The 16,457-nt window shown below is 41.5% G+C and overlaps 1 protein-coding gene across 1 annotated transcript in view; it reads left to right on the forward strand.

Moving 5' to 3' along the window:
* Positions 1 to 16,457, forward strand: part of LOC111657061 (dual specificity calcium/calmodulin-dependent 3',5'-cyclic nucleotide phosphodiesterase 1C-like) — a 90,376-nt gene that overhangs the window by 48,500 nt on the left and 25,419 nt on the right. Inside the window, exon 6 of the mRNA XM_087174753.1 lies at positions 10,642 to 10,805. Coding sequence (XP_087030879.1) covers positions 10,642 to 10,805 — 164 coding nt within the window. The remainder of the gene's footprint in view (positions 1 to 10,641; positions 10,806 to 16,457) is intronic.

The raw sequence follows: 16,457 nt of genomic DNA on the forward strand, positions 1-16,457 counted from the left end.
CCCGCAAGCTTCCCTGACTCCCGCAACTTCCTGGGATTTGCCAATTTCTACCGCCACTTCATCCATAACTACAGCCGCCCCCCTCATGGCCCTTACTTCCACCAAGGTGCCCTTCAGCTGGACCCCGTCCACCAATGAGGCCTTCCTCACCCTCAAGGCCCATTTCACTTCAGCCCCCATCCTTCAAGTGCCAGATCCTGAGTGCCAGTTTGTCATGGAGGTGGACGCCTCCGATGTGGGAGTGGTGGCTGTCCTATCCCAGTGTGCAGTCTCAGACCAGACCCTTCACCCCTGCACCCTCTTCTCTCGGTACCTGTCCCCTGCTGAGAAATTACGACATCAGCAACCGGGAGCTCCTGGCTGTCAAGCTAGTATTGGAGGAGTGGCAGCACTGGCTTGAGGGGACCAAGTAACCCTTTCTGGTATGGACAGACCATAAGAACCTTGAGTACACCCGTACTGCCAAGAGACTTAACTCTTGTCAGGCCCAGTGGTCACTCTTCTTCTCCCGCTTCAATTTCTCTCTCTCTGTTAAAGTCTGACACCTTGTCACGTCAGTTCCAGGGAGAAACAGACTGTGCCTCGGGGTCCAACCCGATCTTACCTGCTCCCTGCGTTGTCGCCACCCTTACCTGGGAAATCGAGGATAGAGTGAGGTCTGCCACCAAGGGTCAGCCTGGGCCCAGTGCTTGTCCCCCAGACCGCCTGTTCGTTCCCCTAGCCCTGAGGTCCAAGGTGCTTTAGTGGGTCCATGCCTCCAAACTCACCTGACATCCTGGAATCCAGAGAACATGGGACGTCCTCCCTGGAGGAAGACACATGGGAGTTTGTGAATGCTTGCCCTGTCTGCAATCCTCAGTTATCCTCACTGCCCCTGCCCAACCTGCCCTCAGCTAAAGAGACTGCCCGGTTGGTTCTCTATGTTTTCTGACTCCACGGGCTCCCTGTCAATGTGGTCTCGGATAGGGGTCCGCAATTCATATCTGTCTTCTGGAGGGAGTTCTATACTCAGCTTCGGGCCTCCGTCAGCCTGTCCTCCGGGTTCCACCAAGTCACCCAGAAGTTGTGGCTCTACACCCGGGACCTCCCTCTCTAGGTGAAGTCGGAGAAGCTGGCCCCCAGGTTCAGCGGTCCTTTCGTCATTCAGAAGGTGGTCAACCTGGTGGCGGTGAAGTTAAGGCTTTCATGCTCCATGCGCGTCCATCCAACGCTTCATGTCTGCAGAGCGAAGCCAGTCCGAGAGAGTCCGTTTGTGCCCACTATTCTGCCTCCGCCTCCCCGTCGGCTCATTGATGGTGGTCCAGTCTTCTCCGCCCAACGCTTGGTGCGCTCTCATCGCCGTGGCCGTGGGCTCCAGTATCTGGTAAACTGGGAGGGTTGCGGCCCCGAAGAAAGGTCCTGGGTCCCTACTCGTCACATCCTTGATCCTCGCCTCATTGCTGATTTCCACTAGCATCACACCGACCAGCACAGCAGGACATCCGCTCCCCCCAGGACCCTTCACCGGAGAGTCCTCCCTGCTCTTCCACCCATCACCCCTGATGAGGAGGAGCCTACCACCGCCAGAGAGGGGCCGTCATATGAGGACAAGCGATCCCTCTACCAGACCCCCCCACTGGACCAGCTCCCAGGAGTGTCTCACTTTCCACTTTGCAACACCTCCTCATCAGCCTCACTGTCCTCACCTGTTGCCCCCAGCTACACTCCATCTCCAATCAAGCCAGTATATATGCATCCCCGGTTCACTCACTCTTTGCCAGATTGTTTTTACTATCCATACAAGACTTACCAGCGTTCATCTCCAGACTGACTTCCTGGTATCGACTCTTCTCGTCCCTGACCATCCTGCCTTGTCTCTGCCCCGGTAAACGCATCAGCCTTCTGTCCCCAACCACGAGTTCTGCCTGTGTGCTTTCTGGTCCCTGTCTGCCTGTCCCTGTGGCTGTTTGGTGTTCTCCAGCTCCGACGTTGCAACGTGAGTGCCTCCTTGCTGGTTTCCTGATCCTTCATCTGGCTTTGACTGCCTGCTCCTTCCTGGTTCGTCTGCCACGCTGACTGCTCACCTGGGTCTGATCCTCCTGCTCCCTCGACGACGTCTCCAGCCTGCTCCCTAACGCACGGCACCGCCAGCCCCAGCCTTCAGGTCAACGAACTTTCCCCTGTGTGTGTGAGCTCAGTCACCTTACTCCACTCTCCTGACCCACGGCTCTCCAGACCTGGATCCCTTTCTCTACCCCTAATACCCACCTGTGTGCATTATCTCTGCTGGTTCATAATTAAAGGTCATTACCAATCATACCTATGGTGTGCGGTGCTGCAATTGGGTCCTACCAACATTGTTACAGTTTTATTTTTATTGATTTTATTGATTTATTTTTTTTGGGGGGGGGGTCTGATGCTGATTTGATTGTGTACACGTTTGAGGAAAAAGTATTCTAACCAACTGATTTGTTCTGCTTATCCCCCTTGCCTTAGGATGATGACATTGATGTAGGGTGGGAATGCATTATCAAGGCGCTGTTTGTATACCTCAATGAAGACCAGGAACATTTTGTGAGGGAGTACGTGGTGAGTATAATTATTAGGATTCAGTATTAAAGTGATTTTTAAATAAAAAAAATTATTGATCTCAAAATTTGGACATGAAAATCCAATTTTAGTTCACTATGATTCAGATATAAATTGTGGTAAAGCTGAAGCAATTAAGAAATTGATTAGTCAAAAATGCATCTGCAGCTTCTCTGGTAATCAGATTTAATTGTTTCCCTCAGTTAGGATAAAAAAATAATGTAAAGCTGGTTCCAGCTTCTCAAATGTGGACAAACAATTAGTATTTTCTGTCATTTACAGACAAAACAATTAATTGAGGAAATTAACATCAGATTAACTGATAATGAAAGAGATCCTTAATTGGAGCCATTTAATAGATAAACAATATAATATTTTAAATTTGAATATTTTATCCACTAAAAAGCTAGAGGGCTATTAATTTGAAAGAGATACCTGAAGTGTTGAGTCTATTAATGCAGTAACATTAACAGGGCAAACAGAAGCAGATCATACAACATGGAGGCTTAAATGGCGTACTAAAAATATTTTATTTGATCTCATTTGGTTCCTTTTGTGACTGTGAACTCTGCAGGCAGAAGAGGAAGCTGTGATGCAAGGATCCATTGCGGAGACTGTGGTTGGGATCTACGTGGTCAAACATGATGTCAGTGCTAAACCAGAGGACATTAGCATAGTCCTCAAAGACCTTATGGTAGTCCATGATCTGGATAACGTCCCATTAGCTGCTGCCAGGTTGTTTGATTTATGTATGCCTTAAATCTCACCTACCCTCCTGAAGTCCACTTTTGAAATTATGCAGAAACTCGTCATGGAGCTGGATGGCAGCACACTGTCAAAGAAAGCGCAGGCCCTAAAAAACAGACTTCATATTTAACAGTTTGTGAATATTGCTGCACCACCTTTTTCAAATGTGCTGGTTTTATAATATTGCTAAATCCTTGCTAAAGTCCTTATTTCTCCCTCTTTTCCCTGTTTTTTATTATGTTGTATAATTGCTATTTCTCTTAGTTATCCAGAGCCAGGTAGCGGTTTCTTGTTTGTTGGACTTAGGACTTATGTTAGGACTTACAGTGTTGTAGCACTTAGATATGTTTACTATTCACTCTTGATAAGAGTTAACAATTGTTGCATTATAAAATGGAATGTGCTTTGTTCTAAGAAGTGAGATCCAAACTTTTGTATGGATTTGTGGTCCAGGGTTAAGGTTGTTTAAATCCTTAACGAAATACAGTTGCTGTCAAGACAAATGTTTTTCTTTCTGCTTTATTTACTTTGAAAATTTTATTGTAAATACTGTCATTAAGAGATTAAGAGAAATAATTTAATCCATAGAATGAACACAAAGTATGCAGCAGTTTTATAACTTAATAGTATTTAACACTACGTGTACTTCATAAAAAAAACTCATGTCGTAATAACAGATAAATGAATATACTGAACATAACAAACTTAGAATCACCATAAAAGTCATGTCTGTTTAACATAGGGTTATTAAATATACTTTAGATAAAAGAAAAACTTTAAATTCACATAAAATCATGCTTGAACAAACAAGAATTTAGTATATTGAACATTAATAAATAATTTTGAGAGAACATTACTTTATTATGTGCAACCAATGTACATATTTTTTTCATGTAAATCCAACAAACTTTTTTTCAGTGTAGATGGGATCAGCTGAAAACAACAAAGCGGGGGGTCTGCTTCAGTCCCTGTCTCAGGTGCTTGCTGGGGCTTTCAGTTACAGAGATAATACAGAGTTTCAGTATGTTCCCATGTCTTTTCATGGCCCCCTTTCTCTGGCTGCACCTTGTACACAACCCCAATATCTCCCACCTGTTCCAACACAACATGGGCCTCTGGATTCCAGCCTAAAAGTAGCTTACCATGGCCCTGTCTGTTCCTGTCCATCACCCACATACTGGTGCAAAAGGCAAGGCATGAGCTTTACAGTCATAGACCTGTTTTTTGTGGACAGCAGCTTTGGCCATATGTTGTCTAGCCAGACCATAGATAAAACCGTTTTTAGAGGTGGTCCCTTACCAACCCTGGGTTGTAGCCTGGCTGTTGCGGGCCTACACCTAACCCCATATCTACTGGCTGTCTCAGGTGTAGACCAAACATTAGGAACAAGGGGGCATACCCTGTAGCACTGGGCACTATATTACTGTATTGTGCTGCTTATAGGGAAAGAAGCATATCAAGTATGGTCTGACTTATCTGTTCAACACTGCCATTGCCAGTGGGATGGTAGGGGTTGTCCTCCTTTTAATTATGCCATAACACTCACTTAACTGGTGCATTAAAGCTGACTCAAAGTTAGCCCCTCTGTCTAAATGTAACCTGGCTTGACAGCCAAAGGTCTGAATTACATGTGACCACAAAGCCTGGACTGTTGTTTAAGCTGTCTGATCTTGGGGGAGACAGCCCAGACATACCATGTGAACAAATCTGTCATGATCAGGATGTTTTGGTACCCATATGTGGGCCTACCAAGTGATACGAAGTCTAAGGCTTTGACTTGAAGGGGATATGACACTTTGATGGGATGCAGTGGGCCCATAGGCTCGACCCTATTCTGCAGGCTACAAGCAACAACAACCCAGATGAAACTGACGCACTTCGGTCTCCATACTGGGCCACTAGAGGAATTGGTGTATCCACAACAGGGTTCTCTCGACCCCTGCATGAGAAGCAGCTTCATGGTATTTCTTCCAGACCTCCTGACAGTCTGTAGGACAGACAACTTGTAGATGTACGTCATGGGTGTTAGAGTCAGTCACTCTCATATACAACACACCCCCACACCCCCATAGCACCTCTGTTCCTGTGGAGGGATTTGTCAGAAACCTGGACAGGACATCAGCATTAACATTTTCTTTACCAGCATATTTCACCTCAAAATCAAAAGACCAACTAACAAGAGACTAAGATAACTCAGCATTATTCTTGTACCCCCAGACAAGCTGTAAGTGTGCAACTGGGTTATCGTCTGTGTACACAGTAAACTTTGCTCCAGTCAAATAGACCTTGAATTGGTCAGTTATCGCCCACATTTTTAGATCCATATTAAAGTAACTGTAGTTTGCATCATTCTTTTCTGTGGGGTGCAGGCTTCTTTTGGCATATGCTATTACATGTTCACAGCCATCTTGCACCTGAGCCAAAACAGCCCCAAGGCCTTAAGTCCGAAAGCTTTCCTTGATAAGGACTGTGTCCCCAGTGTGGATGCATCTCCTTCTGTGCAGTTGAGTCAAATCTGTGCGGTTCATTAATTTGCTCAGATCCTCTCCTCCATTCCTGGATCTGAGATAACAAACCACGTCCACTTCGACGACACCCTCAGCTCTTTTGGTCTGGCTCAAGTGAGCTCATGTGAGCTCAGATGAGCCCCCTGGACATCAGACTCATCCACGTGATACAGCTGGCCCAGCTTTTGATAGCATTTGTAGCATTTAATAATAATAATTTAGAATTTGCTCTCGTTGAAAGAGAGCACCAGTCCACTGGGAAGACAACAATTAATTATTTCATTGATTAAAGTTATCAATCTCATATCAGAAGCCATGACTTCTCGATTCAATGGATCTCCAGTCATTACTTCAAAAGAATACAACAGGACAAGAACTGTAGTGACTAACTGAGTGTAAATAAAGACGTTTATCAACTAAACTATCTACAGATTAAATGCAAAGTGTAATAATCAAAGATGAAAATAATAATTAAATGAGCTGTGTGATGAGTTGGCAATGGTGGTAGAGAATATGTTTTGGCTATACACTCTGGCTTTACAGCTAAGATTTGATGATTAGAGTGTTAAGACAGGCCTACTGTGAGTTGTGCTGTAGCTGGAGACCCTTGGCTGGTATCATAGTGATGGATTCTGCCAGTGCCTCAGCGGTTCAGCTCTGGTGGAGTTTGACAGGAGACTTTTTGTCTCGGGCACTCTTGATTTCTGGTAGGCTTCTCTGCAGGCTGTTGTGGGCAGATGTCTTATCTGCTGACGTCTCTTGTGGGTTGATGCAAAATAAACTCTAATGATCTGGCTGGATAACTTCAGAGGAGACTAAACTGGCAAAAATCTTCAAAACGAAAAACTTGATAATAATTAAAAGGGGTTAGGGTTAGGGTTAAAATTATTCTGAGGCACTTCTGTTTTTTTGGTTCAGTTGGTCTTGACTTGGCTTATAAAATTAAAAGATTGTGCATGTACACAAAAAGAATGTTACCTGGAGCACGTGGCAAATAAAGAAATAAAGGATGCTGACAAATGATAAAGTGCAAAAATGGCTAAGAGCCAAGAGTTTGTGACTAAGAGCTAAGAGTTTACATAGCTATAGAGCTAACAGAGCTATTGAGCCAGGCTTTGAGAAAGTGTGAATTGACCACAACTGTTTTATCCCCTGGGGGCTGGCGCACATTTCTGGGGTGACACCCGTCTTCTCCTGTGTTGCAACTTGGAGAAGGGAGTAATTTTCCTCTGAACTTTTGAATAGTTTAATTCTAGAGTTTACCTATGAATTCGCACATCCGTCTTCCACCATGACCATAAAACATTAAATGAAATAACATATAAACCTAATGGCACTAATAATGACCAATAATATGAGCTTTGATGTCAAATTACATTCTTAAAACCTGGAATTAATCAAAATACAAGTGGTTAACTGATCAAACAACAACATAAACATTTCATAAAGCTAACTAACCCTATAAATGTGGATTACACAGCAGTGGTGGATGTATACAATCTCAAAGTACAGTCATGGCATAGCTGGACAACAGCCAGCAGGAACAGGAACAACATTAATATAATACATTTAATATGACAGTATTACAATATTATATATTTATATATTTATAGTCATTTTTGTCATAGTTGCACTAATGATACTTACCGTTGAACATGGTTTCTTGTTTGGAGTGGCCCTTTGGGATGGAGATAAAGATCGTTTTCCAGGAGCTTCAGCCATCTCTGCATTTCTGTGATGTTAGTCGGGAGCTATTGCATAACTTCAAACTCTGGGGGATACTGTTCTTCTTCATGGGACTGAGGGCAGACTAGACACTATCTAGTTGCACAAAGAGGTATTACAACACGGGACCGGTCAGGGCTAGCTGGTGTTGGAGAAAAAAGTCCAGGTCCAGGCCAGAGTCAAGTCAAAAAAGATTAGAAAATAAAGTCACTGGAGATGGTCAGAGTCCAAAGCAATAGAATTTATTCTTTCACAAGAACAAAAGCGAGATCAGATCCGGATCTGAGCTGAAGATAGAGTGCCTGTGCATCATAGTTCCTTCTTAGATGGGTTCTCCACCTATTTTCTTAAGTGAACCTATCAATGCCATGGGAACAAACCAAGCATTGCACGGTATAGTAGTGGTGCCAGGTGTCCAGAAGCCCCCTATCTATCCACAACCGAGGTCTCATATCTATCCTCGAAGTCTCCTATCTATCCTCGAAGTCTCCTATCTATCCTCAAAGTCCCCTATCTATCCTCAACCTAGGGCTCCTATCTATCCTCAACCTGGGCCTCGCTACGGCTGCTACTCCAACACCATTGCTCCCAGGGCCCTTCAGACCATTTTTTATTTTTATTTTATTCCCTCCAGGTTCCATTCTATAACAATCTTACTTCAGTAAAGGCTGGTTCACTCAGGTAAACTCCTTTTACAGTGCCAACTAAGTTTGCCTTTCTGTTCAGAGAGGAAACACTCACAACTGCAGGAAGTAATGTTATCACATGCACTTACAGAGCACTCACAGATGCAGAGGAGAAAAATTGAGCTGCTAGCTGTGGTGCAGACTGGTAAAATGGATAAGTCATGTTTCATCCCTTGGTTGGTGCTCCTGTAAGTGTGCCTCTGTGTGAGATGCCTCAATTGGTAATTGTGTCTTTTTTAAACTTGTTTGAGGGCTGCACTCTTTCTTGCAGGCCCCAGTGCAGTGTAGCCATGGTGTTTGTGGTTTAACAGAACCGTGCTAGGTAGGTGACAGGTGTTTGTCTGAGCACACATGTTCACCCAAGTGTTGTGTTTATATCACTGCAAATTGGACCTGGAGCCGATAAATAACCGTGACTACTACAGAGTCATTTGACCCAGGAGTGAATGATGATGTACCTTTTTCCATTGCTGACAAAAGCTCAATGTTAGTGGGCCTTAGTGGGTTTTTTTGACCAGTGTAAAAGGGGCTGGTCTGACGGAAGCACAGATGGCTGCAGTGAGGGCCTGGAGAACATCATAGGGGACAAAACAAAGCAAACAAACCACATACAGATATTAACTGCAAAGGATTTTCCACAAATTATTATAAAAGATGAGCTTGTTTGCCTTCATGTGTATCTGTCCAATTACGTTTGAACTCCTTATTTTTGGGCACTGTGTGTTAAAATGGCTGTATCTCTCACAGAGATTTTCCTATATTGATGTAAACCTACTGAAATTGGTCCTTTAATATGGAATCCATTATGTCAAATTCAGTGTATGAAGAAAGTGGTCATTACTCTGATTCACAGATACCTAATCATTACTTTATGATTGATGAATATAGTGCCATCCAGTCTTTTCTCTGGTAACCTATCATGACTATTTAGTACTTGATTCTGTTTGGTTACAGATATAACAGCGTTTCTACAAAGCTCCTACAGAAAAATTGAATCTTCAGATTTGGGGTGTGACAACATGAGCAGATTTAAGGACTGGGGAAGGACCTCACAAATACCACCAGGGCGGTTCTTAGAACTCAGCAGACAAGAAAAAGGGAAGATTTCAGGAACACCAGTATATGACAAGTCACTTATTTATCAACGTGGGAAGAAAATAAAACAAGAAAATCACTCCTACATATACCTTGTCTCCTAGAAATTACATTTGTACTTATAACAAATTCAACATTATAGCTGGCTGGATTTTGGGCAACATAGTTTTGGAATGAATGAAGCACTACATTTATTTATGGCAGTGGAATTGCTAAAAAGTGGTTTTAGTTTTGGTTAAGTTTACCGAGAGTTGTAACACGTTGTCTGAATTCACTGCAGTGAACTAATTATATATTAAACCACACCGCTATTTTTTCCTAGTCCTAACCAAGTGCTGTGAGTGCCTAACCATGAAAAAGGTTAATAATTCTGTAGTCACTGAGTGGGTATTATGCTATCAGATTTTTAGGTGGAAATGTTATCTCTCAACATTTTACTGATATCCTCAGTATCAATGTATTTGTCACTTACCAAATATATAAATTAACAACATATTCTCATTATGTTTATACAAAATGTCACATTTAGATTTCCCACAAAATGTATTTGCCATTGCAGTTTGGTTATATAGAAACATTTTAAGTAAAATAAAAAGTTGACAAACCAGTACAGTACTTTTCTGTCTACTACAGTCCAGTGCCAATACCCATGCAATGTAATCCAGTCTCTTCATAATGCATCAAGAAATTTAATACTTTGGACAGACTGACATCTCAGTGTTTGTTGGTAAAATATAATTGAATGAGTGTGTACAAAACAAATACAAACTTTAACGTTATGAAATTAATACATTAAGCATACTAAAATGATTACAGTTGCTTAATGATGTTTTTGGCCACCCAGAACAACAAAAACAATATTAAGTAAATGCAATAGTCACTATTATTCATTTGTGAATTTTGAGTGGTGCCCACCTGATGACTGTAAGTCCAATATTCACTCTCTTTTTAACTTAGCAAAAAATATCTGGCTCTTTTGGTAAAAAACAATTTAGAGCTGAAGGAACCACAGACTTTTACGGCAGGTTGTGTCAGCCTTTTGACCTACTTCCTTTGTTTATTTGGTCAACTAAAATCTCTTCTGCAGTTGGTGCATGTCATTTAATTAACAGTTCTGTTGGACCATAGTGTGGTGTATCAACATGGTCACATTTTTTTATAATAATGCTCAATAAAATGATCAAGTGTGTAATTTACTTTTAGTGACAACAGACACTGTTCCACCTTTTTAACAGCTGGTATACATGTGCATGTTTATGACTTAAAGAGTAAGTGTCTAAGTGTTGTTAACATGCATGTCTACATGTCCACAGTGTGAACAGTATTAGTGGCAGTGATGGAAAGCATTCCAGTGTGAAGAGTACAGGCTCAGCGGGCAGCTGCTCTCTGACCACAGCGGACTTCACAAAATTCAAGATCATATGGAACCAAGAGATTCATCACAACAGGGAGCTATGGAAGGCCCAAGCAGCCAAAGGTAGCTGCACTGATCCTCTATTCACTTTCACTCAAATATGTCAGTCTACACAAGGCTATTTCCAATCTTTGCACCACGTTTTGAAATACAGATCTGCACACTAGCTCTCAGCGTGTTAGCTTTGAATAGACATTCTGCAAACTTTTCCAAGACTTTGGGCAGGCAAAGGTATGTTCATTCAGAACCTGAAAATGTAAGTAATTGGATATATAAAACTACACATGCCCACCTGCAGGCCATGTTCATTTTATAAATCCCAACCACCTTAGAAATGTGCGCACATGGATCAGCCTCATATCCTGCGCTCCATACGCCCACTTTCAACCATAAATGGTCAATGCAAAGGACCTGAATGAATGCTGATGAAAATTACCCTGTTGATCAACGGATCCTTTTCTTTTTGAACAGTTTATTTATATATACATGTATATATAATAAAAAAGGAAATTATATATATATATATATATAAAATTTAAACTGAGGTTGGCATAAATCTCATATGTTGGTACAAAAATTCAACATATACATACATATACTAATGCCCATGTGTGTCAAGTCAGTATCGTTATCAGCCCACAGCAAATTGTGAGATTTTACCCATGTAGCTACCAAAGTCAGCCCAACATTTATCATAGAGATGTGGCTTTCTTTTGAAGTTAAACATATTTTTTTCTGATGCCATGTATGAGGAAATTTCCACATGGAAATAGGCAGATGGTATTCACTTTTCAATGACAATGCAAGGCATTTGTTACCAGCAATCATGGCCAGTTTTATAAACCGCACCTCGCTTCTTTTGGTGAAAGGGATATCAGTTATCTCGCCTAATAAGGCTAGTTTAGGTGAACCAGGAATTCCAAACCTAGTAATCTCTTTGGGGGGTATTGTAAAGCATTTTGATTTTGATCCTGGGAACTTTCCTCCTCCAGATGAAAGCAGATATCATTCTTTGCAGTTTCTTAAAGAAGTTTTCATGTATGGATATAGGGAGTGATTGAAACAAATAAAGACATTTTGGTAGAATGTTCATCTTAATGCAGTTCACTTATCCAAAGACTGGCAACCACATCCATCTATCCAAATCCTTCTCCACATTTTTAAGCAGTTAGTCATAATTTAGTGAGAAAATTTCTCTATTTGGTTAGGAATCTTCAAACCCAGATATGTTATGAATTGAGTATTCCACTGTAAAGGGAAATTAGTCCTTGGGGTCCTTTCTTCTAAAGAGTTGAGGGGCATAGCCACGCTTTTCTGTACATTAACATTATAACCGGAAATCACATGTAACTTTAATAAGAGGTCTGTGAGAGCAGGCATGGATGACTCTAGATTGGTAAGAAATAGAATTACGTGATCAGCATACAGAGAAATTACATGGTTGGTATCCCCCACTTTGACCCCAGAGATAGAAGCATGGGACCTTATTGAAATGCCTAAGGGCTCAATTTCCAGTGCAAAAAGGGGAGGGCAACCTTGCTGGGTCCCACGCGACAGGGGGAAAGGTGAGAAGTCAGTGTTTGTCTATATTCGAGCAGTAGGGCTAAGATACAATATTTGAATCATTCTTAGTATATTCGGGCCGAGATTCATTCGGTGTTACACTGCAAAGAGATAATGCCACTCTATGCAATTGAGCGCCTTCTCTGCATCTAATGAGATGGCTATGACTAGATCTACCATGGATTTGGCGCAGTGCATTATATTGAGGAATCTCCTTACATATTCCAATAAAGAGTGATTCTGTATGAATCCAGTCTGGTCTGCATTGATAAGTGAAGGAATTACTTACTCAAGCTGAGTGGCTACAATTTTAGTTAATATTTTATATTCAGATGATAAAAGTGACATTGGCCGTTACGATTTGGATAGTTTAGGGTCCTTCGCTGGTTTTAGTAATACTATAATAAGAGCCTGCTCAGAAGGTTTCAGATAGCTGTTTACTAGTGATGGAATGGTTGAGCATGTCTGTAAGTGGTTCTATTAGTTAATTAGCAAACATTTTAGAGAAATCTATTGAAAATCCGTCAGGTCCTAGCGCCTTCCCCGATGGTAAACGCGTTATAGTGTGTAGTACTTCTTGTTTGGTTATCTCACCCTCCAAATCCTCTCTCCCCACTTCTAACAGTTTAGGGATATCTAAACTGTCTAAGAGTTCATGCATCTCTCACGTCTGATCACTCTGAGAGGAGTAAAGAAATCTACGAATATTTCATTTATAAGCATTGGGTTGTGGGCCAGGTTACCACCATCAAGCTACTTAATGCCGGGAATACACACTGTGGTGTCCTCTGTTCTTATCTGCCACACTAAAAATTTCCCTGCTTCGTTCTCCCTGTTTGTCATAACGCTGTTTCAGCCTGACCATTGCATTCTCAGCCTCCCACAAAGTTATGGTGTTGTATTCCTTTTTTTTTTTTTTTTTTACAATTAACTGATCTAAAATTGGTTGTGAATGTCTCCAAAGTAATCAATTTGGATTGGTATTGTTTCTTTTTCCATGAGGAGTAACTGATAATTGCACCTCTTATATAGTCTTTTAAGGCCTCCCAGACAGTGGATGGGGAAGCAGAGTTTTTATTCACTGTTAGGAATTGATCGAGCTGTTCATTGATTAATTTGATAAAGTTGTCATCATTGACCAAATGGCTGTGAAACCTCCATCACCAAGGGTGTATGCGAGAATTGTCCATAGCAATTTGAGAAGAAGAGCATGGTCGGAGTGTGTTTTGGCCAAATATTCACAGGAAGAGACCAGGCGAATTTTTGTTGCGTGGATATAGAAGGTGTCTATCCTAGAGTAGCTGTTGTGCACATGCGAGTAGAAGCTATAGTCACGTTGAGATTTATGTCTCCCCCGCCACATGTCGAGTAGGTTTAGATCAGACAGTTCTTTTATGAGAGCTTTAGCAGCTGAGGTTAAAGGTTTAGGGGTTGAGGAGTATCTGTCCATAGTAGGGTCTAGTATCAGGTTGAAGTCGCCGCTGATCATGAGCTCAGAGGGTGTACATGCGACTATGAGAAAGAGATTCATATATAATTTAGGGTCATCTTGATTTGGTCCATAGACATTAAGCATAGTGATCCGTTGGTCACCAATGTGCCCCATGATAGAGATATATCTGCCCCCTGAATCCTTCTCAACTTGTTCTGCTTGAAAGGGAATCCCTTTCCTTATCAAAATAACCACACCCTTTGCAAGGCAGGTGAATGAGGAATAGAATATTTGGCATTGCCATTGTTTTACCAATTTACAATGCTCTGCATCAGTTAAATGAGATTCCTGAAGATAAGGCAGATAAATTTTATGCCTCCTAAGGAAATGGAGAACTTTGCTGCATTTGGACCGTCGGTTAAGCTCATTTGTGTTCCAGCTCAGAAATGTATGTGCAGCGCACGTACAGTTAATATAGCTATCAGTAGTAGCTTACTATTGCACAAGCTATAAAGGAGTAAATGTGAGCTTGGGTTTGACACACATTGATGGGATGACAAAAAACTGGGAGAAGAAGAGAGTGAGAAAAAAAAAGTCCTGTCTGCTGACCACCCACACACAGAGTTGGCCTGTATTACTTTTGACTATGATATGAACAACTCCATTATGGAACACTTCCGCAATTACCTTGAGCAATCCAGTAAAAAAGACACATAAAACAAAAGCCCAGTTTTATGGATGCAGGTCTGAGCCTTAAACCAGAACATTCATGCTCTCATAAGTAACGACTGATAAGTAACGACTAATGCAACAATGAGCTGAGTGTTCTCCTACTTGAAGTAGTTGAGGTGTTACAGGGACACAATTTCCTTCCAAATTTCAAACTATGTACTTCCAAATTGTCATCTATGCAATGCTTACTCTAGGGCAGCGGTTTTCTAAGTTTGAGGCATGCCTCCCTGGTAGGTACTAGAGATCTTCAGGGGAGGCACAGTGTGAGAAAAAATAAACTAGAAAAAAATAACTAGAAACATCTGGTTAGCTAAACTCAGCTATGTGTGGGGCAAAATGGATTGATTGAGTGAGGAGAGAGGAGAGAGAGTCTGGGATGGGTGAGCAGAAAACGGAGGAAGTACGATTTACATTTATTCCTGTCTACAGTGCAGCTACGCATCAACCATCTACAGTATGTGCAGTAAAGATACAGTTCCCTGTCTTACAACCGGCGCCAAGCCAAACTTGCGCTCTGGTCTGAAGTCAGTGGCGCAGTATTTTACTGTTATTTTAAGGAGCATTTTCAAGAGAATCAGAGGCGCACAAGGTGCATACATGCTTCTTACACACATGCAGTGAGCTGAAAATGCACTTCCGATGTTTGGATAAGTCAGATGGAACATCACAATACAGCCATAGAAGGTGGAGCTTCATTCTGGTTTGATAATGCAGAAATCAAAGGATGTAGCGATTGCATTTTGATCATAAGGGTTGATGTTTTCGGACTCATGATTATATATTTCTATCTTTCCTGTGAGCAGATATCCATGCTCAAACTGTTTCCAAGTTTCAATCTATGTACTTTCAAATTTCTGAAGAGAGAGGAAGCTAAAGAGCGGATTCCAAGTACAAATTGAAACTTACAGATAGCCACATTACACATGTGGTGTGCAGATATATTACTCTGTATGAATACATGAACTTTGTGCTTTGAATTAACCTTTTATTACTTTTATTATTATTATTACATAGGACTCTTTGAGAGCTTTTAAACAAACATGTTCCAATCATTCTTGGAATTTCTTGTGAGTACTTTCAAAGTTCAACCTACGTACTTCTAAATTATCCTCTACTCAGTAGTTACTTTTGGATATTCAAACTTTGATAACAATGGAACCAATGGATGCAGAGTCATCACATGTTGATTGTCAGGCAGTGCTGTCCAAGAGTATTCTGACAACCATCACTACTCTCATCAATACTTCTCATGAGGAGTTATGGAGACACAATATATTTCCAAATTCTCATCTATGCTGTGGGTCATAGATAAGCATTTGGAAGTAGTTTGAAGCCTCATATTTTTAAGACAGAGGGAGTTAGAGAGTTCATTCTAAGTACAAATAGAAGCTTCCAAATAAATGCATCTCACATATGACACTGAACTATATTCCAGCCTACCAATACATGAACTCAAATAGGTTTATAACTTATATTAGAATCAGATCTGTAGCTCAATGTTTTTTTGTTTTTTTTTAGCTCCAAGTAGGATTTAACTTCACCAAGGCCATCAAGACCTCTCAATGCTTTGACTGTCCTTTAGTCCTGTGGGTAGACCTTTCAATTAAAACATAGATCTCTTAGAGAGGTTTCAGACAACCATGGTCCCATCACTTTACATACCTCCAAATTCCTGTCTATGCTGCGGGTCATAGATGAGAATTTGAAATATGAGCCTTCATAGTATCTCCAAAGACAGAGGGAGCAACAGAGCTGATTTCAAGTACAAATTGAAGCTTGCTTGTACTCCGATATATTACTCTGTATGAATACATGAATTTTGTTGTCTGAATTAACCTTTTAATTATTAGTGCCACGGGTGCTCAGCTCCGAGGCACTCCTCTACAGCTAGAATAGCTGAGAGGAGTGCCTCGGGGCAGAGCCCCGAGGCATCTATTAATATTCTGTTTCGGGTTTATTATTCTTCCGCCAAATTTCGGCGCGTAACT

The sequence above is a fragment of the Seriola lalandi genome, unplaced genomic scaffold (genome assembly GCF_002814215.2).
Source record: "Seriola lalandi dorsalis isolate HSWRI2012SDOR001 ecotype SW California unplaced genomic scaffold, Sedor1 jcf7180002054381, whole genome shotgun sequence".
In the NCBI taxonomy this organism is placed as follows: Eukaryota; Metazoa; Chordata; class Actinopteri; order Carangiformes; family Carangidae; genus Seriola; species Seriola lalandi.